The sequence below is a fragment of the Podarcis cretensis genome (genome assembly GCF_951804945.1).
Source record: "Podarcis cretensis genome assembly, chromosome: 18".
Classification (NCBI taxonomy): domain Eukaryota; kingdom Metazoa; phylum Chordata; class Lepidosauria; order Squamata; family Lacertidae; genus Podarcis; species Podarcis cretensis.
This window is the reverse complement of record NC_137188.1, coordinates 6,742,674-6,765,655: the sequence shown is the minus strand read 5'-3', so window position 1 is coordinate 6,765,655 and position 22,982 is coordinate 6,742,674. Positions and strand designations below refer to the sequence as shown.

Sequence of the window (22,982 nt, the reverse complement as noted above, 5' to 3'; positions counted from 1 at the left end):
AAAACGTTTAAGGTTACAGTGGTACCTTGGGTTACAGATGCTTCAGGTTACAGACACTTCAGGTTACAGACTCCACTAACCCAGAAATAGAACCTCGGGTTAAGAACTTTGCTTCAAGATGAGAATAGAAATCGTCTGGCAGCAGCGGGAGGCCCCATTAGCTAAAGTGGTACCTCAGGTTAAGAACAGTTTCAGGTTAAGAATGGACCTCCAGAACGAATTAAGTTCTTAACATGAGGTACCACTGTACTCTCATTTGCCTACACATATTGAAATAAAGGTAAAGGTACCCCTGACCGTTAGGTCCAGTCGTGGATGACTCTGGGGTCATGTGGCCAGCATGACTGAGCCGCTTCTGGAGAACCAGAGCAGCACACGGAAACGGTGTTTACCTTCCCGCCAGAGCGGTACCTATTTATCTACTTGCACTTTGACATGCTTTCGAACTGCTAGGTGAGCATGAGCTGAGCCCGAGCAACGGGTGCTCACCCCGTCATGGAGATTCAAACCACCAGCCTTCTCATCGACAAGCCCTAAGCTCTGTGAAATGTCTAAACCCCTGAGCCTCTTGGGCTTGCTGATCAGAAGGTTGGCAGTTCGAATCACTGCAACGGAGTGAGCTCCCGTTGCTCTGTCCCAGCTCCTGCCAACCTAGCAGTTCGAAAGCACGTCAGTGCAAGTAGATAAATAGATACTGCTGTGGCAGGAAGATAAACAGCATTTCCATGTGTTTTGGTTTCTGTCATGGTGTTCCATTGTGCAAGAAGTGGTTTAGTTCTGCTGGCCACACAACCCAGAAAGCTGTCTGCGGACAAACGCCGGCTCCCTCGGCCTGAAAGCGAGATGAGCGCCACAACCCCATAGTTGCCTTTGACTGGACTTAACCGTCCAGGGGTCCTTTTCCTTTACAAACCGCTATTCTGAATAACGCTTTTTAGGGGGAACTGGGGATGGGTTTGTGGAACTGAGCAAAGAAGCATGGGAACGACTGGTCTAGAGCCTTTGCTTGCTTTCCCCCGCAGAATCTGCTACACAGATACCAGATGCCCTCAGGAAGACCAGTATCCCCCAAACATTGCTGTGAAAGTGAACCATAGTTACTGTTCTGTCCCGGTAAGTAAACCCAAATCCTCTGAAACTCTTACAGAAGAGGACAGGGGTGTCCACTGCCCATTTTTTGTGAGATGGGCTGCATTCCTTTGGCATTTCATACCATCCGTCAGCAGCATGGAGGGTGGGCTGTCTTATCATTTGCAGAGGTGAAAGCTGCCACCGCTTTCTCCACGCCAAGACTTTGTCCTCAACCATAGCCAGCCTCCCTGGATGGGGCAGAGTTTTGCACAATTCAGAGTGTTGGTGCTGACCTTCAAAACCCTAAACCAGGCTTCCTCAACCTCGGCCCTCCAGATGTTTTTGGCCTACAACTCCCATGATCCCTAGCTAGCAGGACCAGTGGTCAGGGATGATGGAAATTGTCTCAAAACATCTGGAGGGCCAAGATTGAGGAAGCCTGCAGCCTAAATGGCCTCGGCCCAATATCCCTGAAGGGACGTCTCCACCCCCATCGTCCAGCCCAGACACCGAGGTCCAGCTCCGAGGGCCTTCTGGTGATTCCCTCACTGCAAGAAGTGAGGTTACAGGGAAACAGGCAGAGGTCCTTCTTGGTAGTGGCGCCCGCCCTGTGGAACACCCTCCCATCAGATGTCGAGGAAATAAACAACTATCTGACTTTTAGAAGACATCTGAAGGCAGCCCTGTTTAGGGAAGTTTTTAATGTTTGATGTTTGATCGTCTTTTTAATATTCTGTTGGGAGCCTCCCAGAGTGGCTGGGGAGGCCCGGCCAGATGGGCAGGGTATAAGTAATAAATTATTACTATTACATTATTATATCCAGCTGCATCCAGTTTGGGGTGGCTTTTCCTCGATGTCCTTGCTGGGAATCTTGTGCCCTGCAGGGTCTTTGAAACGGACGGTTTGTGAGCAGATTGCAGAGAAACAGATAAGCCCTTGAAGGTTCTTGAGCAGAAATTTAGCAAAAGACGGGCATGTTGGAGATGCATTCTTCTTCTTCTTCTTTGTTTACATTATTGGCTGCTTCCTGCTTTTTGGGTGTGTGTGTGATTTGTGTCTTGCTGGCAATGAAACAAACACCTCTCCCTCTCTCTCTCTCTTTCTTTCTATTTTTTTTAAAAAATAATATTTATTCAAATTTTAAAGGTTACAAAAAGAGAAAAGAGAAAAAAGAAAAATAAAAAATACAGAAATAATACAATCAATTAAAATAAATAAATAAATAAATAAATAAATAAATAAATAAATAAATCGAACCTTTACATAGCTTTCTTTCCTTTACTTATTTCCTTGACCATCTCACACCTCCCATTTTTGTATTCTAATTCGAATTGTTATTTCAGCAAATCCTTTCAACCTTGTTTTTATCTTAATAATTTGTCTTAATATGCTATAATTTTACGTTCTCTCTTTCACCAATTCATTTTTACTTAAACCTTTATGTCATTTCTGCCAAAACCACATAATTTTCTTTTTCCAACATCTTTCTAACAATCCTTAATTTTACAATATTTTTGAAGATAAACTTTGAATTTTTTCCAATCTTCTTCCACCGACTCTTCTCCTTGGTCCCGGATTCTGCCAGTCATCTCAGCCAGTTCCATGTATTCCATCACCTTCATCTGCCATTCTTCCCGGGTGGGTAGATCTTGTGTTTTCCAATACTTTGCAATGAGTATTCTCTCTTTCTTTCTAGGGCTATTATCCCTCCAACAAACCAGGTGTGGAGCCCAAGCGGCCTTGTCGTCCCATCAACCTCACTCACCTCATGTACCTGTCTTCCGCAACCAACCGCATCACCGTCATCTGGGGCAATTACGGAAAGGTGCGGGGCAAGTTGGGCGGGCAGTCACAAAATTGCCGCTGCCCCTCTTCTCCTCCTCCTCCCTTAAATGTTTGTCCTGCTTTGCGTATGCAGACATGTTTTCATCTGTGCCCAGGTGTGGTTATGCACGCCCACTCCCTCTTTCGGTAGGTGTGCCAATGTCAAAATTGAGTTGAGCTGCTGACTCTCCCTGTTCCTTTAAGAAGCCGGCTGTGCAAAGTGCTGACTGGCCACTCCTTGTGTGACTGTCACAACCTTGGCTCAGGACAGAGTGGATTTGATTTAAATCATGGGTAGGCAAACAGGCCCGGGGGCCGGATCCGGTCCAATCACCTTCTCAATCTGGCCCGCGGGTGGTGCGGGAATCAGTGTGCTTTTACATGAGCAGAATGTTTGCTTTTATTTAAAATGCATCTCTGGATTATTTGTGGGGCATAGGAATTAGTTCATTTCCCCCCCAAAAAAATATAGTCTGCCCCCCATAAGGTCTGAGGGACAGTGGACTTGCCCCCTGCTGAAAAAGTTTGCTGAACCCTGATTTAAATCAAATTGATTTAAATCGCGATTTAAATCTCTAGTCAGTAAGGCTTGATTTAATTTTTTTTTTTTTTTTTTTACAGAAAGACTCATTCTTGCTAGTATAAGCTTAACATTTACAACCAGTTGAAGGTTTCATTTTTGGAAAGATAAATTTATACAGAAGTTTTTTACAGTTATATCAAAAATTACTGATTTGGTTATACTATTAGAAATACAGTGGTGCCCCGCAAGACGAACGCCTCGGAAGACGAAAAACTCGCTAGACGAAGGAGTTTTTCGTTTTCTTAGCCGCTTCGCAAGACGCATCTCCCTATGGGCTTGCTTCGCAAAACGAAGCTTACCCCGCAAGCTCTGGGGATAGCGGGGAAGCGCAGCGCGTCTTCCCCTCTGTCCCTGGACCTGTTTAAAGCAAGGGGCGGCGGGGAGAAGATCGCTTCTCCCCGTTGCCAGCCCCGCAATCTCCGGGGACAGAGGGGAGGGTGCGCGCCTTCCCCTCTGTCCCCGGGCCTGGTAAAAGCAAGGGGCGGCGGGGAGAAGATTGCTTCTCCCCGTTGCCTGCCCCGCAATCTCCGGGGACAGGTCCGGGGACAGAGGGGAAAGCGCGCCCCTTCCCCTCTGTCCCCGGAGATTGCGGGGCAGGCAACGGGGAGAAGCAATCTTCTCCCCGCTGCCCCTTGCTTTCGTCTAGCGAGTTTTTCGTCTTCCGAGGCGTTCGTCTTGCAGGGCACCACTGTATTTCTAATAGTATAACCAAATCAGTAATTTTTGATATAACTGTAAAAAACCGTCCCCGGACGGTCTCCATAGGAACGCATTGATTGATTTTCAATGCATTCCTATGGGAAACCGTGCTTCGCAAGACGAAAAACTCGCAAGAAGAAAAAACTTGCGGAACGAATTAATTTCGTCTTGCGAGGCACCACTGTACATACACCGATAATTATGAAATTATTGTGAGGTTTAATTAGGACAGTCCACATATCCATTGGTACTCTGGGTTACAGACACTTCAGGTTACAGATGCTTCAGGTTACAGACTCCACTAACCCAGAAATAGTACCTTGGGTTAAGAACTTTGCTTCAGGATGAGAACAGAAATTTCGTGGTGGTGGTGTGGCAGCAGCGGGAGGCCCCCTTAGCTAAAGTGGTGCTTCAGGTTAAGAACAGTTTCAGGTTAAGAACGGACCTCCAGAATGAATTAAGTTCTTAACCCAAGGTACCACTGTATATTGGCTTCCTCCGGCCTCTTTTTTTCAATGGTGACCCAGACCACTGGTAATGTAAGAATATTCTTCACAGCTGTGAGCAGGGCAGTGTGGTGGGCTAAGTGAAGACAAGTGACGGCAATTCACTGTGACGTTGTTCCCTGTTCCTGCTTAGGCCGCACAGAAAAAGCATTTTGGTTCCTGAAATTCATTCCAATTGTGCAGATAAAATACAGCGGTACCTTGGTTTAAGAACAACTTAGTTTATGAACAACTTGGATTCAGAACGCTGCAAACCCAGAAGTAGGCGTTTTTGTTAAAGTTTGTGGGTCATAAATCCTTTGGCCCACTGAGTCTGCTGCAACAGCCCTGTAATAAATTTGATTTATTGCTACTCCGACAAACTTCCAATGGTGCCCACATGCTTCCACTTGCGTGCTGCCACTCTTCTCAGTTGCAGGATGATAGCAGAGTTCACACGCAGCGTAAAATGGCTTGTCTCTGTCATAGCTGTCAAGCGTCCCTTATTTGGCGGGACAGTCCCTTATCCCAGCGCCATGTTCCGCTGCTGTCCCTTATTGATGATGTCCCTTAAATAAGCTACTGAAGGTAATGGGGCCCTTTCTATGCCCAGCTGTGCTTTGTCAACACACACAAACACAAACAAATTTTGTGTGTGTTGAATATAAGCTATATGGTCATTTATGGACCTAATAGGTATCTGAAGCCATTTGCACACAGCAAAATATGTAATTTATCAAAGTAAAATATATTCCCTTATTTTGGCTGCTGATCCCTTATTTTCGAGGCTGCTGGTCCCTTATTTTCAAATCTGTAAGTTGACAGCTCTGGTCTCTGTCGACGTGGTGTCTCCAGTAATTCAGCTTGACACCAGTGCTTCTATTCTAACGCTCTTTAGAAGCATTCAAAAACAGAAAAGAAAAACCTGCAGAATCTAGCTGCATGCTTGCAGCTTTCTGTCTAACGAAAATGAAACTATCTTGCTCACGTTCTCAGACAGAGTGCTCTCCAGAGAGAGCTCAGCCCCCACAGAGCCACAGATCAAAGGAACATGCCCGGGTCATGTGGGCAGTGCACCCAGTGAATAAGGACGATTCCTGGAGTGTTAACTGTTTTGGTTTGTGAACTTTGCCTTGGAAGCAGAACATGTTGAGTGTGTTCCATTTGTAAATTGTAAATCTGCTATGGGAAAGCACGCCTTGGTTTAAGAACGCTTTGGTTTAAGAACAGACTTCCGGAACGGATTAAGTTCGTAAGCCAAGGTACCATTGTATAGCTGATAGAATTCTACAGGATGTGATAATACTGTCAAAACATTGAAGATCCAGTGTTCTCCTCCAGGCGTTCTCCTCCAGATGTTGGAGATGTCCAGCACCCAGGCATCTTTACTTGATCACATGCCCTGAGAGGGTCAATAATGGGCAGAGCAGGAGACGCGAATTTCGACTTTGCACAGTCAGCTAGTTCCGTCGCTCTCACGTTTCTCCACCCAGGAAAGCAGGAAGCATGGCCAGGAAACGCATTCTAGCCTGGCACGAATACGCAAGGAGCGGGTGGGCAAAGCAAGGCCAATGAGAGGTGTGGCTCAGGAGGGTATATGGCCTAGAGGGCTACATTTGCCGCTAGGTCTGGAGGTTCCCCTCCCCTGCTTCAAATAATACCCTGTTTCCCTGAAAATAAGACAGTGTCTTATATTAATTTTTGCTCCCAAAGGTGCGCTAGGTCTTATTTTCAGGGGATGTCTTATTTTTCCATGAAGAAGAATACGGTGCACATTTATTGTCTAATTGTGAGTCAGCCAGAGCGAGCAGCAGGCGGCAACTTATCCTGGTAGTGGCATGGGCTCTCTGATCTAAAGAGACCTTGCACTGCATGAACAGCTCCGGCTGCGCTGCGGCCAAACAGTGAGCTGCATGGCGGCGCCCACCGCTATGGTCCAGAGGAGCCAGACGCCTTATGGTAGCTTTGGGGGCCTTGTATTCCGGGGAGGCCTTATGTTCGGAGGAGGCCTTATTATCGGGGAGGTCTTCTTTTCGGGGGATGCCTTATATTACAGCGAGAGGCAAAACTGGAAGTACAGTGGTGCCTCGCAAGACGAAAAGAATCCGTTCCGCGAGTCTCTTCGTCTTGCGGTTTTTTCGTCTTGCGAAGCAAGACCATTAGTGGCTTAGCGGATTAGCGCTATTAGCGGCATAGCGGATCAGCTGATAAGCGGCTTAGTGGATCAGCTGATAAGCGGCTTAGCAGCTTAGAAAAAGGGGGGGGGGAACCCGCAGGAACTCGCAAGACATTTTCGTCTTGCAAAGCAAGCCCATAGGAAATTCGTTTTGCAAAGCACCTCCAAAACGGAAAACCCTTTCGTCTAGCGGGTTTTCCGTCTTGCGAGGCATTCGTCTTGCGGGGCACCACTGTACTGTATTTTTCTCTCCGTAAGGCGCACCTGACCATAAGGCGCACCTACTTTTTTTTTGGGGGGGGGGTTCAAGAAAAAAATATATTTAAAGGGAGCGCTGAGCAGAGCCTGTATGCATCCCAGGCTCTGCTCAGTGTTCCCTTTCATGAGCTGTGTGGAGCGTGTGTGCGGCGCTTGCAGGCTTTTCCCCGAGGAGGGAGAAGGGCGGCCCGTCACTGACTGCTCCCAGCCTTCCCGCTGCTCCCATAGCTTGTGGGGCTGGTGGGGGAAGCCCAGGTTCCCCCCCCCCCCAGCCCCGATGACCACACATTCGCTCCATAAGACGCACAGACATTTCCCCTTAGATTTTAAGAGGGGAAAAGTGTGTCTTATAGAGCGAAAAACACAGTAGGTCTTATTTTCAGGGGATGTCTTACTTTCGGGGAGAGACGGTAAGCACAGGAACCGAAGCACAGGAAGGATCCTTTGCAAGGTGATAGGAGGGCTGCTTTGAAAGACCAAGGAAGCTTTCGCTGCCCTGCGATTTCTCACAAACCCTCTGTTTTCATCCCGCTCTTCAGAGTTATTCCGTGGGCCTGTTCCTCGTGAGACAGATGACATCGGCAGAGCTGCTCCAGAGGTTGAGAGTAATCGGCATTAAGCACCCAGAGCTGTGCAAGGCACTTGGTGAGTTGGCACGCTTCTCTGTAGAATCGTAGAGTCTCAAGGGACCCCCAAAGGCCATGCAATGCGGGAATATTTTTCTCAACGTGGGACTCGAACCCACGGACCTGAAATTAAGGGTATTGTGCTCCTGTGGAGGGGGGGCCGGTACATGAAGAAGGTAGTGCTGCAAATCGGGAGTTGCAATCTCCAGAAGGCTGCCTGTTCGCCGCCCCTGAGCCAGTGTTAGAAACTCAGGTATGTAAACGAGATGCAAAATGGCTCCTTAAACCAGTGTTGCAGTCGCCAAAACAGATTGTCCTAGTTGCCATTTGGGAGGGCCAGACAACTAGGAAGTTGTATTTTTCAGTGCAACTCTCTGGTTCCTGAAATCTGTCCTGATTGTGTGGATAAAATAGCACAGGTAGAATTCTACAGGGTGTGTTGTTAAGTACAGTGGTACCTCGGGTTACATACGCTTCAGGTTACAGACTCCGCTAACCCAGAAATAGTACCTCGGGTTAAGAACTTTGCTTCAGGATGAGAACAGAAATCATGCTCCGGCGGCGCAGTGGCAGCAGGAGGCCCCATTAGCTAAAGTTGTGCTTCAGGTTAAGAACAGTTTCAGGTTAAGAACGGACCTCTGGAACGAATTAAGTACTTAACCCGAGGTACCACTGTATTTGTGTTTTTAATATTCTGTTGGGAGCAGCCCAGAGAGGCTGGGGAAACCCAGCCAGATGGGTAGGGTATGAATTACTTACTATTGTTATTATTATTATTATTATTTTATTTTATTATATCGCTGTAGCCCCTCTGAACAGCATGCTGTCGGGGAAGAGCCTCAGCACAACCGATAAATCATAACAAGCCCAACCCCTAGCTCACAATGATTGTGCCAAAAAACACGTTGTGGAGTATACCTGCCGTAAAACACCCGTCTAGAGGGGCCCTTTGTCTTGCTTGGGCAGAAGCAGGTTGAGGGGGGAACGAGACAGATTCTTCCACTGCCCGCTTTCTCCATTCCCTGGGGAGTGGTAAAAGTCGCTAACAAAGGACCACCGCTTTGTTTCCTCTCTTCTCTTCTTCCACATATTCTCCTCCCGACTCAACAACTGTAGTTAAAGAGAAGCTGCGCCTGGATCCAGAAAGCGAAATCGCCACCACTGGTGTCAGAGTGTCTCTCATATGCCCGGTAAGTGATCCATGTTGTGTTGTAAAGCGCTCGCTGTGTGTGTGTGTGTGTGTGTGTGTGTGTGTGTTTAGAGGTGGCAGCCACAGCACAGCTCACATGCCTTGGGAACAGCTGATTGGTGAGAAGGTGCCATTGCAGAAGACGCTTTGACACTTTCAAGATTTCCTTAAGTCCAGTAGCCTTGGAACGTTTCTTATTTGTTTATCCCATTTACAGTGGTTCCTCGCAAGACGAAATTAATCCGTTCTGTGAGGCTCTTCGTATAGCGGTTTTTTCGTCTTGCGAAGCAAGCCCATTGACAGCTTAGCGGATTAGCGCTATTAGCGGTTTAGCGGCTTTTAGCGATCAGCTGTTAAGCGGCTTATCAGCGGATCAGCTGATAAGTGGCTTAGCGGCTTAGGAAAAGGGGGAAAAAAGGGGAAAAACCCCGCAGGAACTCACAAGACATTTTCGTCTTGCGAAGCAAGCCCATAGGGAAATTCGTTTTCCGAAGAGCCTCCAAAACGGAAAACCCTTTCGTCTAGCGGGTTTTCCATCTTGCGAGGCGTTCGTCTTGCGGGGCACCACTGTATATCAAGGTGGCATGCCTGGTTTCCCCCCACTCCTCATTGGGAATTTCCCCGAGACCTTCGGAGGAAGGGTGGTACATAAATTTAATAAATAGATCTCTGCTGTTTTCAAGCTCCTTGAGGCTATTGAGTCTTCCATCCTCCCTTTGGAAGCTGGGTTTTGCTCAGCAAAGGCATATCCCTGTCCTTAAAGGGGCCCCTGACCATTAGGTCCAGTCGTGGCCGACTCTGGGGTTGCGGCGCTCATCTCGCTTTACTGGCCGAGGGAGCCGGCATACAGCTTCTGGGTCATGTGGCCAGCATGACTAAGCCACTTCTGGTGAACCAGAGCAGCGCACGGAAACGCCGTTTACCTTCCCGCCAGAGCGGTATCTATTTATCTACTTGCACTTTGACGTGCTTTCGAACTGCTAGGTGGGCAGGAGCAGGGACCGAGCAACGGGAGCTCACCCCGTGGCGGGGATTCGAACCGCCGACCTTCTGATCGGCAAGTCCTAGGCTCTGTGGTTTAACCCACAGCGCCACCCAATTTTAAAAGGGGGTAGCCCACCCCCCACTGCTCTGCACTCTCCTTGAGTGCCTCTACATGGCTAGAATGTGCCATTGAACTCTGAAAAGGCCTCTTCCTTGCCTGGATGGAGTTTGGAGGGGGGGGGTGTTTGTAGGAATTAGCCTTCTATACAAAGGGAAACATTTGCATCTGTTGCTCTGCCCACCTTTGCTCAGGCCCCGCCTACCACCACCAGGTGGCCCCCGGGAGGCTGTCTAGAAGTAAACGCGGCCCTCAGGTTGACAGTGGTTCCTAGAGCGCCAAAAGAGCTGCCCCAGGCCTTCCTCCTTTAGGTCCGTTCTGGGGCGTTCATAACGTTCCTCAACTTTCTCTCCAAAGCTTGTGAAGATGCGTCTGTCGGTGCCGTGTCGGGCCGAGACCTGCGCTCATCTCCAGTGTTTCGACGCCGTTTTCTACCTTCAGATGAATGAGAAGAAGCCCACCTGGATGTGCCCAGTTTGCGACAAACCGGCCACTTACGACCAACTGATGATTGATGGGTGAGTTGAGCTGATTGCCTCTCTCTCTTTACCTGTGTGTGTGTGTGTGTGTGTGTGTGTCTTGAGCATAGCTGTCAACTTAGAGATTTGAAAATAAGGGACCAGCAGCCTCGGAAATAAGGGATCAGCAGCCAAAATAAGGGATTTTCCAAGCACAGGTATGTTCAACTTCTGAGCCCCTCCAAGCCAAATGCAGAATGCCCAGCAGCAGCTAAACGAAGCCTCAAGCGGTGGTTCCCACAGCGCAGCAACCCGGCAAAGGGGATGCAGCAAGGAAAACCACCGTCACCTCTCCGCTGGGAAGCGCTGAGCAAAGGCGAGTCCCCAGGCAAGGCGGCCGATTTGATCGGCACAAGGCATGCAAGCTCCACCCCCCCCAGTTGTCCTTAGACTCCTTATTGGGTGAGCAACGCAGCCAAGCAACACAGCTGGAGCCTCCCCCCTCCCTGGCCGGCAGGGAGGGAGGGAGGGAGAGGAGCTGCTTCCTCTGAAACCCGGGAAATTTAAGGGACCTCATCAATAAGGGACAGCAGCGGGAAACGGCGCTGGGATAAGGGACTTTCCCGCCAAATAAGGGACGATTGACAGCTATGGTCTTGAGGCCTGCCTTAGAATAACAGAACTGCAGAGTTGGGTCACTCGGTCCCACCCCCTGCAATGCAGGGGACATAATGGAAGAATTGCCTGATGGACGGCCATCTCTTCGAAAACTTCCAAGGAAGGAGAGGCCACCGCCTTCTGAGGGAATCCACCGTCAGACAGCTCTTTCTCTTCGAAAGTTCTTTCCGGTGTTCTGTCTGAATCTCATTTCTCGTCCTTTGAATCCGTTGGTTTGGTTCCTGGCTCCTGAAACAGCAGCAGACAAGCAAGCAATCCAGCTTGCTCCACCTTCCATGCAGCAACCATGCAGATCTTTGAAGATGGATCTCACTTCACCTCTCGGTCTTCTCTCCTCCTGGCTAAACGTGCCCAGCACTTTATTTATTTTGAAATAATTTTTATTTGATTTCACAAGTATAATAATACTTATTATTATTATTATTATTATTTATACCCCACCCATCTCGCTGGGTTTCTCCAGCCACTCTGGGCAGCTTCCAACGGAATATTAAAATACAATGTCAGGGATACATCGCGGGGATTCGAACCGCCGACCTTTTGATCGGCAAGTCCTAGGCTCTGTGGTTTAACCCACAGCGCCACCCACGTCCCCAGTACATGGGTAGGTGAGTCTAAAAAGCCCGGGACACAAATTTTCATGGCCCTCTGGTGACTTCATTTACCTGAAGTATTGTATTTAGCGTTAACTCTGGAACTCTGGAAGTGTATACTTGACACAGTTCAGAATTAAATTGGCAGCTGTGCTGTCTCTTCCCCCGCAGGCTCTTGTCGAAGATCTTGACGGAATGCGAAGATGCCGACGAGATTGAATACTTGGTGGACGGCTCCTGGTGCCCTATCAAGGCAGAGAAGGAGAGGAGCTACAGCCCCCAGTGTCCAATTTTAGTTGTGGGTGGGTCCACAGGTGAGTCTAAACATATTTGCTGGTCACTGCTGTGTTTCCTTCCTAAACGGGGACCGAAGGGCCAGTAACTTTGAAAGTTTCAGCTGCACCCAACGTTACTCCTGCCTGATCAGAGTAGACCCACTGAAGGACGTGACCATGGGTAGGCAAACTAAGGTCCGGGGGCCAGATCCGGCCCAATCACCTTCTATATCCAGCCCACGAACGGTCCAGGAATCAGTGTGTTTTTACATGAGTAAAATGCATCTCTGGGTTAGTTGTGGGGTATAGGAGTTTGTTCATTTCCCGCCCCCCATTCAAAATATAGTCTGCCCCCCCCACAACGTCTGAGGGACTGTGGACCGGCCCTCTGCTGAAAAAGTTTTCTGACCCCTGGACTTGACTGTTAGGAATCTATTAATTTCTGTGGCCCGGCTCAGAGTAAAACTTTGTTGAATGCCACCCATTGAGTCTGCTGTGAGTGAAGCTTGCACAGATAGGAACTTTCATCTTAAATCAATCAATCAATCAATGAGTCTGACATGTCCGAAGAGGAACTGATTCCACTTCACGTTCATCCCTTTTGAAAACTAGTTTGGTTTACGTTCAGTTCACAATTCAGCTCCGTCCAAATGATCCTTAACAAAGGAGACATCAAAACACACACACAGTGCACATGACTGGCTTTGTTCATTTCCCCCAACAACTGGCCTCAAAAGGCCCAAAGAGGGAAAAAAAAAAAAAAAGCACCAATAAGAGAATGAACTAGAGACAGTTCAGAGTTCTACCTCCAAAGGAATGTAATTCACGCACAGTTTGCCTGGCAGTTATGGGAACAATTTTCAGATGTAGTTCAGGGATTTTCAAACTATTTCATTGGACTGTTGCTAAACCAAGCTCCTTCCTTTAGACAAATTCTTGGAGGGGGGGACTATCGGTGGCTACCAGTCCTGATGGTTATGCTCTTCCTCAATTGCTGGAAGCATAATACTTCCTAATTCCAGTTCTTGAAAGCCACAGGAGCAAGAGATCTGTTTGAGAAGGCTTGAGAGTGTGAAAAGAAGATCATTGGGGTCAATCTGCCCCCCTGTGATCCGAATCCAGCCATTGCCTCACTACCACAGCTTCCCTCGAGTCGCTCGCTGAAGTTGGAGCCACAGGGCCACGAATGCAAGCCCAACCGGCTTCAGGAGTTGGCGAGGATGTCCGTGTCTGCATTCCCCAGGCTGCTTGCCCTCGGGCCCGTCGCTATCAGACGGGGAACGTTCTGCAGAGCTGGGCAACGGTTGGAATATAAAAACAAAGACAGATACAGTGGTGCCCCGCAAGACGAATGCCTCACAAGACGGAAAACCCGCTAGACGAAAGGGTTTTCCATTTTGGAGGTGCTTCGCAAAACGAATTTCCTATGGGCTTGCTTCGCAAGACGAAAATGTCTTGCGAGTTCCTGCGGGTCCCCCCCCCTTTTTCTAAGCTGCTAAGCCGCTTAACAGCTGATCCGCTAAGCCGCTTATCAGCTGATCCGCTAAGCCGCTTAACAGCTGAGCCGCTAAGCCGCTAATGGGCTTGCTTCGCAAGACGAAAAGACCGCAAGACGAAGAGACTCGCGGAACGGATTCTTTTCGTCTTGCGAGGCACCACTGTACATGTTTAAAAATGCCGGAGGAGGCCTTCAAGGCCTCAGCCTGAGAGAAAAAAAACCAGTGCTTTTTTTCAACATGGCAGAATGCAGGTCTTGGATGTGGCAACACTTGGGATTATGGATGGTGTTAATTTTGTTTTGTTTTTTAATCTGTAAATCCACTTGGTTTAAATTTGATCGTGTTACTAAATATAAATATGATCTTCTTCGGCAATCCCTCGTAGCCGAGTAAGATTGCCTTTTTAAATACGGTTTTAACAGTGAGTCTGTAAGTGACTGTGGAAGCCAGTTCTGGATCCACACGTCCTTTCGCAGTGGGGACATAGGTTTCCGGGCAGGAGTTGATCACAGTGAGGGTTTGCCAAGCACACCTTCCGCTTAGCACGTTTGAGTTCGAGTGTCTTCAAAGCCCATGACACCTTTGGTAAAGGCTGTTCTCCAACTGGAGCACTCGTGGGCCAGTGTTTCTCAATTGTAGGTGTTTATACTACATTTTTTAAAGATTTGCCTAGGGAGAGTCTTTAAAGCTCTTTTGTTGACCACCAGCATTACGCTTTCCATTTTTAAGTTCGGAAAAGATCAGTTGCTTTGGAAGACGATAATCAGGCATCTGAACAACATAGCCAGTCCAACAAAGTTGATGTTGAAGAATCATTGCTTCGACACGGGTGATCTTTGCTTCTTCCAGTTGGAAGAAGCTAGATAAATATGATATAAATCTATATCTATACAGTCATACCTCATGATACATTTGCTTCATGTTATGTTCTTTCAGGTTACGTCCTGCAGCGACCTGGAAGTACCAGAAAGGGTTACTTCCGGGTTTTGCTGTTTGCGCATGCGCACAAGCGCTAAATCGTGCTTTGCACATGCGCACAAGTTCCAAATTGCGCTATGCACCTGCGCAGATACGACGCTTCAGTTTGCACGCTTTTCATGTTGCGAATGGGCCTATGGAACAGATCCTGTTCGCAACCAGAGGTACCACTGTACATAATAGAAATACCTATTTTAGAAAGATGATAACGATGATGATAATGATTGACATAATAATAATAATAATAATAATAATAATAATAATAATAATACAGTGGTGCCTCGCAAGACGAAAAGAATCCGTTCCGCGATTCTCTTTGTCTTGCGGTTTTTTTCGTCTTGCGAAGCAAGCCCATTAGCGGATTAGCGCTATTAGCGGCTTAGGGGCTTAGCGGATCAGCTGATCTGCGGATTAGCGGATCAGCGGATCAGTGGATTAGCGGATCAGCTGATCAGCTGTTAAGCGGCTTAGCGGATCAGCTGTTAAGCGGCTTAGTGGCTTAGCGGATCAGCTGATAAGCGGCTTAGCGGCTTAGAAAAGGGGGGGGGGAGGGGAAAAACCCCGCAGGAACTCGCAAGACATTTTTGCCTTGCGAAGCAAGCCCATAGGAAATTCGTTTTGCGAAGCACCTCCAAAACAGAAAACCCTTTCGTCTAGCGGGTTTTCCGTCTTGCGAGGCGTTCGTCTTGCGGGCCACCACTGTAATAATAATGATGATGATGATGCATGTTAATTCCCCCCGGTTCTCCTTCCCCTGCTTCCAGGAGGCACTTCGGAGGCCAACGGTGTGCCGCCTCCCGCCCCCAGCGTGGAGAACGGCAAGGTCCCCGCCGACGTGGTGGACTTGACGCTGGACAGCTCGTCCTCCGAGGAAGAGGACGACGACGACGAAGAGGAGGATGACGACGGCGGACCCAAAAGGAAACTGCCCCGCCTATACAAGAACGGCTTGGCATCCGCCTGCTGACTGCAGGGGGCGCTCCGGGTCCTCCGCGTGGGAAAAGCTTGAATACCTTGGTGCTTATTCAGACGTGGGAAGAGGGGCTTTCTCTCCCTTCCCCCCTCCATCTCGCCCTCTTGCAGAGCTGCCCCCTGTGACTTCCCAGTTCCAAGTTATTTTTTTTAAAAAAAAAAGAAAGAAAAGAAAAAAAATTAAGAAGGCCTGCCGGGGGCGAGGGTGTGGCGGCGACGTTTGGCAGAGCTCCTGCGTGGCTGGAAGACGCCGCCTGGCGAGCCATCCTCTCTCTGGGGTCTTTTTCCAGCTCAGCTTGCACCGCCGCGAGAAGCAGGGCCGGCACGGCACACACCTCTCTTGCATGGAGGAGTCCTGTCGGGAATTGGCCACTGGCTCTCTACTCCTTCCTCGCACCCCCGACCCCCTGCTCTCCTCTCTGCCCCCGTTGCTTCTTGGATGACCTGGTGCCAGCTGCTCGGAGCATGTCTGAGCGCCGGCGGGCAACCTGAACTCTTCTGGGCCTCCCAAAAGCGGCATGTGTCTCTTTGGTCTTGCCTTGTTCGACAACCATTCCTGACTCCTCCTCAGTCTCTCTCTCTCTCTTTCCCTTTCTCTGACACGTGCGAAACCCCTCGCTGGACGTTTTAAGGGAGTGCTGTGTGTTTGTTGCCCTTCGATGCCGGGAGGCTCCTAGAACCAGCAGGTTTCCCTGGTCCCCCCCTCCTCCACTGCCCCCCGTCCCATGGGCATGTCAGGAAAGGGCTTCGGAATGGGAGCCTGTGAAAGATGGACCTAGACTTTGAAACCAAGATGGCTTAGAGTTCCTTGGAGCATCTCGGGAGAGAACCTCATGTAAAGAACTCTTTTTAGCTTCTTCCGAAAATAATGTAGAATTCTTACATACTGATTCCCTGTTACTCCCCGCGCCCCCTTTTTTTAAGTTGAACAAAGCCATTGGGGAGGTGGGAGGTGGGGAGGGGTCGGAATGCGGAATGGGCTTGAACCACAAACCTGTTGTCTTTTTTCCCCCCTTTCTTTTGAAGTGCAATAACTTGGTGTGTTTTGGAAGGTGAAAAGGGCTGTGTGTCACCCCGTCCCAGGGCTTTAGCTTGAGTCGGGTGTTTTGGGGAACAAAACAGCTTTTTTGCCAGGGGGCGGGGTGGGCTAGGAGTGGACGGGCCGGCGGGTTTGGGGAGGGGCACAATGGCCCTTTCCAGAACAGAAATGCCAGGTGGAGGAACTTATTATTATTATTATTATTATTATTATTGTTTCTACCCAACTACCTCGGTTTTAAGACAAACAAACAGAAATTCAGGTGTAGCTCAGTCATGAAGTGGTGGTGGGCAGCATGCAGGTGACTGTTGTCTTTTTAAAAATTGCCTATGGACTTCCAGCTGCTTTGATACGTCTCCCCCTCTGTTCCCCCAAAGCGCGCGCCCTCGTGTATCCGTGAACTCTTTTTAAATATTGCCCCCTTCTGCTCTGCCTGGCCTCGGATCGCTTGTCTACATCTGCTCTTGACTTTCATTGCTGGCAAGCGAGGAAATGCTCGCCCCTCATATCACACACACACACACACACACACACACACACCCTCTGCCCAGGAACTGGTGCACTACTAGTAACCCCATGCAGATGACCAAGGAAAAGTGTGTCTGTTGGTTTCATGTGTTTACACTAGGCCAAGACTGTGCAAGGTGGGCTTTTATTGCACACACTGAAAACTGAATTGGCCTCGCATTTTATTTTGGTGGGTCGGAGGAGTTGTCCTGTTTCCTTTGCCCTACCTCCCCACCCCCCCCTTTCCTGCCATTCCCACCTGTTGTCCGTCCGCCAGCCCAGCAAACCTGGAACGCAGGGTGCTTTTGCTGTCCCCCCCACAGAAAAACAAAACAAAACCATGATGTGTGTTCAAGGCACCTCCACCTTCTGCTCTCTCCCATGAAGGTGGAGAGAACAGCACCGTCGTCGTTTTTTATATCCAGACCAGTGGTGCTTCTCTTGACCGTTGCGTTTTCAAAAAAAAAAAAAGAGCAATACCTCTTCCAAAAGACTGTGCCCCAGGGAGGTTTTGCCAAACAGAGAAATGGCACCTCCTTGACTCCAGGCCGAGAGTATGTCTCTTGTCTCCCTTTTCCAGGCTGCATGGGGGAAAGAAAGCCCTCTCCAGGGTGTTTTAAAGAAAAGCCAGTTCAAGTGTATTTTATAGAAGCCCCCAGACCTAAACGGTTGCTGTATAGGACCTCGCCCAAGGAGGAGAAGCAAGGCACTTAAGAGTTCAGCCGGGTCATGGCAAGTAGTTCTTGTCAGTTGCTTTTCTCTCCCCCTGAACATCCCACCCCACTGATGGCCCCCATGCCTGATGAAGGGCTCTTGAAGAACCCCTGGGATAAACAGCACTCGGCGGGGGTGAAGCCCTGCCCCAGTCCCTTGGAAGCCGATGTGGAGGAAAGATGGCTGCAGGAAGGGAGGTGTGGCAAGTCATCCAAACTTCCTGGCTCTTCCGCTCCCCCCCCCCCCCCGCTCTCCTCCCCCATATTACCATATATATATCCCCCCGCACCCGGTCAAACATCTCAAACTGAAGCAATACGTTTGCAGTTTTTAAAACGCGCACACACAAGACCTCCAGATCCACTGAGGGTTTGCAAAGATCTTTCCTTGTACAGATGATGGTCGCTTGCCTCCTCAGCCACTCAGTTGTTCATCCCACTCCTCTCCCTCAGGATTATAATTTGTGTGCTTAAACTTCTTTGGCTCCCCATCCCAGACACTGTCCATTGAGACTTCGCATCCTTCCTTCCTTCCTTCCATCCTTCCAGATTTCCATTCTGTACATATGTTTTTGCTTAACATCCCTGTCCTGGCCTCCCCCCTCCTTTTTCTGTTTGTGTGTGTGTGTGTAAAGAAAAGAAATCATTATTTTTTCTTTCCTTCAATACACATTCTTCAGAATTCAAAAGTATAGTGTTTGTTAAATAAAATGAATTGAAAGATTTCACTTTAACCTGCTTTCACTTATGCTTGACGTTGTTGTGATGGGTCGGCTCAAAGCTCCATCTTAGCCCAGTGTCCTGTTTCCAGCAGTGGACAACCCAATGGTTTGGAAGGCTTCGCAAGCAGGATGAGCCTTTGGTTGTTTGAACCCCACCTTCTGGTATCCTCCTCCTGAACATGTGTGTTCTGTTTAGCGTTGATTTAGAGCTGTTGGTTTATTTCTGAAGAACATGGGTAAGAATTGTCTTGCAGGAACAAAACTAGTTCTAAAGCAGCGGTCCCCAAACTAAGGTCTGTGGGCTGGATAAGGCCCAAGGGACTCGTTTATCCGGTCCATGGCGATGCCCGCTGCTGACACCCGCTCTTACCGGCGCTGCACTGCGCAGCTGCCCACTTCCAGGTCGGAGGAGCACTGAAATAGCTTGTGCGCATGCACAAGCATTATTTCCAGTGCACATCCGGGTCAGAGGAGGCCCATGCACATGCACACAAGCTATTTCCGGTGCTGCTCCGACCCGGAAGTGCTCTGAAAATAGCGTGTGCGCATGCATATGGGCACGCACTCCTCCGGCCCACCGTGCAATTGGCGCTGGAGACACCGGCCCGAGGCGCGGTAAGTTTGCTGACCCCTGTTCTAGATTACTGTTGTGAACAAAAAGCCAAACAGCTGCCTCTGAGAACTGTAAATGGGGGGGGGGGTGTCTCCTAATCTTCCCCTTCCCCTGTGTTTCTTTGATCTGGCGGTACTTTGAGATAGATACAGCCCCTGTCCCTAGTTTATTGACTCCATGTTCAGATAATTCCTGAACTACAACTTTTGTCAACCCACAAAGCATGGCCCAGCAGTCAGGAATGATGGAGGCTGTGGTGCAGCCACATCTGGCAGACTTAGTATAAGCTGGTTTTCTCCTGCACCAGACAGTAGGACCTGAACCACTAGCTTCAAGTTATAAGGGGATTCCGACTCAACATCAGGAAGAACCTTAATAATAATAATAATAATATTTTTTTATTTATACCCCGCCCTCCCCAGCCAAGGCCGGGCTCAGAGCGGCTTACAAGCAATAATAAAAACAAGATGAATGATTACAACTTAAAAACAAAAATAAAATACAACAGTAAAATAATGGAACATTAAAATATTAAAATGTAGCCTCATCGCAGGAGGAGAAGGAAAAGAAAAGAAGAAAAAAGAGAGAGAGAGAGGGAGGGAATCAAATTGGCTCCAAGCCAAAGCCAGGCGGAACAACTCTGTCTTACAGGCCCTGCGGAAAGAAATCAGATCCCGCAGGGCCCTGGTCTCATGAGGCAGAGCGTTCCACCAGGCCGGAGCCAGTGTTGAAAAGGCCCTGGCTCTGGTCGAAGCCAATCTAACTTCCTTAGAGCCTGGGACCACTAGGGTGTTGCTGTTTATGGACCTTGAGGTCCTCCGTGGGGCATACCAGGAGAGGCGGTCCCGTAGGTACGAGGGTCCTAGGCCGTGAAGGGCTTTAAAGGTCAAAAGCAGCACCTTAAATCTGACCCTGTACTCCACCGGGAGCCAGTGCAGTTTGAAAAGCACTGGGTGAATATGCTCCCATGGCAGAGACCCCGTGAGGAGCCTTGCTGCAGCATTCTGTACCCGCTGGAGTTTCTGGGACAGCTTCAAGGGCAGCCCCGCGTAGAGCGAATTACAGTAGTCTTTCTGACAGTAAGAGCTGTTTGACAGTGGAACTGTCTCCATCGAGAGCTGGTAATTCTCCTTCTTTGGAGGTTTTTAAGTAGAGGTTGGATGGCCATCAGTCATGGATGCTTTAGCTGAGATCCCTGCATTTGCAGGGAGTAGGATTAGATGACCCTCAGAGTCCCCTCCAACTCTACAATTCTGTGATCTTAAGACAGCTTCCTATGTCTCAAGCTGGTCTGAGGAATCTTTGACTCTCCAGATGCCGATGAACTACAAGCCCCACCATCCATGGCAGTTGGCCGTGCTTGCTGCGGCTGATGGGAGTTGTAGTTCAGCAACATCTGCAGGGCCAAAGGGTCCGTCCCCACATCTGATCTACTTGTGGTGGCTGGAGCCTTAGATTTCCTTTGATCCGAGAGGCTCTGTTTGCCTTTGGGGTGAGTTCATCTTTTGAAACCGTTCCATTTGCCTTTTCCCTGTTTCTGCAACCTCTTGCAATCCCCAGCCATGCTGCTACTTTCGTGTGTGCTGGGGAGGGTTTTCCTGTGTGGAGTTTGGCTGAACAGGTTTCTCTATCCTTGCTTAATAAAATGGCGCAGCAGCTATGGAGAATGGGGTTTCCCTGGGACTCCTCTCTAGCATATGGTTGGTTTGGCTCCAGCAGCCCCTCTCAGAGAGCTCACCTTAGCTGTAAAGGCCCTTAGTCATACAGTGGTGCCCCGCAAGAGGAACACCTCGCAAGACGGAAAACCCGCTAGACAAAAGGGTTTTCTGTTTTGGAGGCGCTTCGCAAAGCGAATTTCTCTATGGGCTTACTTCGCAAGACGAAAATGTCTTGCGAGTTCGTGCGGGTTTTTCCCCCTTTCCCCCCCTTTTCCTAAGCCCTAAGCCGCTTATCAGCTGATCCGCTGATAAGCCGCTTAACAGCTGATCGCTAAAAGCCGCTAAACCGCTAATAGCGCTAATCCGCTAAGCTGTCAATGGGCTTGCTTCGCAAGACGAAAAAACCGCTATACGAAGAGCCTCACGGAACGGATTAATTTCGTCTTGCGAGGCACCACTGTAATTATAGATGACGACATGCAGACAAAAGGGACACACAAAAATAAAACTCTTGAGATGTTTGTTTATCATAGCTGTCCATGGAGGCACAGGTCTATTCTGCGTCCAAAGCAGCTGTCTACCAACTCCATCTGGTACGCCAGCTGAGCCCTTACCTGCCCGCAAACTGTCTCCCCAGAGTGGTGCATGCTCTGGTTATCTCCCGCTTGGACTACTGCAATGCGCTTACGTGGGGCTACCTTTGAAGGTGACCTGGAAACGACAAGTAATCCAGAATGCGGCAGCTAAACTGGTGACTGGGAGTGGCCGCCAAGACCATATAACACCAGTTGTAAAAGACTTTCATTGGCTCCCAGTACATTTCCAAGCACAATTCAAAGTGTTGGTGTTGACCTTGAAAGCCCTAAACGGCCTTGGCCCAGTATACCTGAAGGAGCGTCTCCACCCCCATTGTTCAGCCTGGACACGGAGGTCTAGCTCTGAGGGCCTTTGGGCGGTTACCTCCCAACGATAAGTGAGGTTACAGGGAACCAGGCAGAGGGTCTTCTCAGTAGTGGCGCCCACCCTGCGGAACACCCTCCCATCAGATGTCAAGGAAATAAACAACTACCGAACTTTTAGAAGACATCTGAAGGCAGCCCTGTTTAGGGAAGTTTTTAATGTTTGATGTTTTATTGTGATTTTAATAATCTGTTGGGAGCTAACCAGGGTGGCTGGGGAAACCCAGCCAGATGGGCTGGATATAAATAATATATTATTATTATTATTATTATTATTATTATTATTATTATTATTATTATCAACTGGCCTGAGATGACACGCTAATAAAACTCTAACCTTGTGCCATCGTAACCCGTGTATTTTTAGGAACATTTAAAACTTGTTTGATATGACAAGGTCTATATCCGTTAACAAAATAATTGCGTCTTTCACCAAATCTGAAAAGCAATCTGCAAAACCGATCAAATGCCAAAAAATAATGTTAAAGCGTATCTTAAGCTTGAAGCCCCTTTAGAGCTGGGGAGCCCAGGTGAATTGGCCCCTAAATTGCCCCCCCCCACAAGCCATAAGGTAGAAATTGGGAGTCCAGTACCCAGCACACATCAGCCCCCAGCAGCATGGTCAGTAGTTGGGGGTTGTTGGCGTTACATTGCAGTGATTTCCCCAAGGACCAGCCGTGTGAAAAAATGTCTTCTGGTCACCTAACCAATTTTATTGCCGCATAAGCTTTTTATGTGGTCTAGAGCTAGTCCTCTCTAGGCGGTGGTCAACAATTTGGCTGCAAAAGGCAAGTCAAATGACACACAAAAGAATGTTGTTATTTAGTCGTGTCCGCCTCTTTGTGACCCCCCTGGACCAGAGCACGCCAGGCACTCCTGTCTTCCACTGCCTCCCAAAGTTTGGTCAAACTCATGCTGGTAGCTTCGAGAACACTGTCCAGCTATCTCGTCCTCCTTCGTCCCCTTCTCCTTGTGCCCTCCATCTTTCCCAACATCAGGGTCTTTTCCAGGGAGTCTTCTCTTCTCATGAGGTGGCCAAAGTCTTGGAGCCTCAGCTTCAGGATCTGTCCTTCCAGTGAGCACTCAGGGCTGATTTCCTTCCGAATGGAGAGGTTTGATCTTCTTGCAGTCCATGGGACTCTCAAGAGTCTCCTCCAGCACCAGAATTCAAAAGCATCAATTCTTCGGCAATCAGCCTTCTTGATGGTCCAGCTCTTACTTCCATACATCACTACTGGGGAAACCATAGCTTTAACTATACGGACCTTTGTTGGCAAGGTGATGTCTCTGCTTTTTAAGACACT

The 22,982-nt window shown here is 48.8% G+C and overlaps 1 protein-coding gene across 2 annotated transcripts in view; it reads left to right on the top strand.

Annotated features, from left to right (window-relative positions):
* PIAS4 (protein inhibitor of activated STAT 4) overlaps nt 1-18,460 on the top strand; it is a 40,020-nt gene extending 21,560 nt beyond the window's left edge. For both annotated transcript variants that reach the window (XM_079960729.1, XM_079960730.1), the window contains exons 5-11: nt 1,023-1,113; nt 2,769-2,897; nt 7,637-7,742; nt 8,840-8,913; nt 10,372-10,532; nt 11,915-12,057; nt 15,260-18,460. In XM_079960729.1, the coding sequence (XP_079816855.1) occupies nt 1,023-1,113; nt 2,769-2,897; nt 7,637-7,742; nt 8,840-8,913; nt 10,372-10,532; nt 11,915-12,057; nt 15,260-15,462 (907 nt within the window). In that variant the 3' untranslated portion in view covers nt 15,463-18,460. The remainder of the gene's footprint in view (nt 1-1,022; nt 1,114-2,768; nt 2,898-7,636; nt 7,743-8,839; nt 8,914-10,371; nt 10,533-11,914; nt 12,058-15,259) is intronic.
* Nucleotides 18,461-22,982: the final 4,522 nt, after the last annotated feature.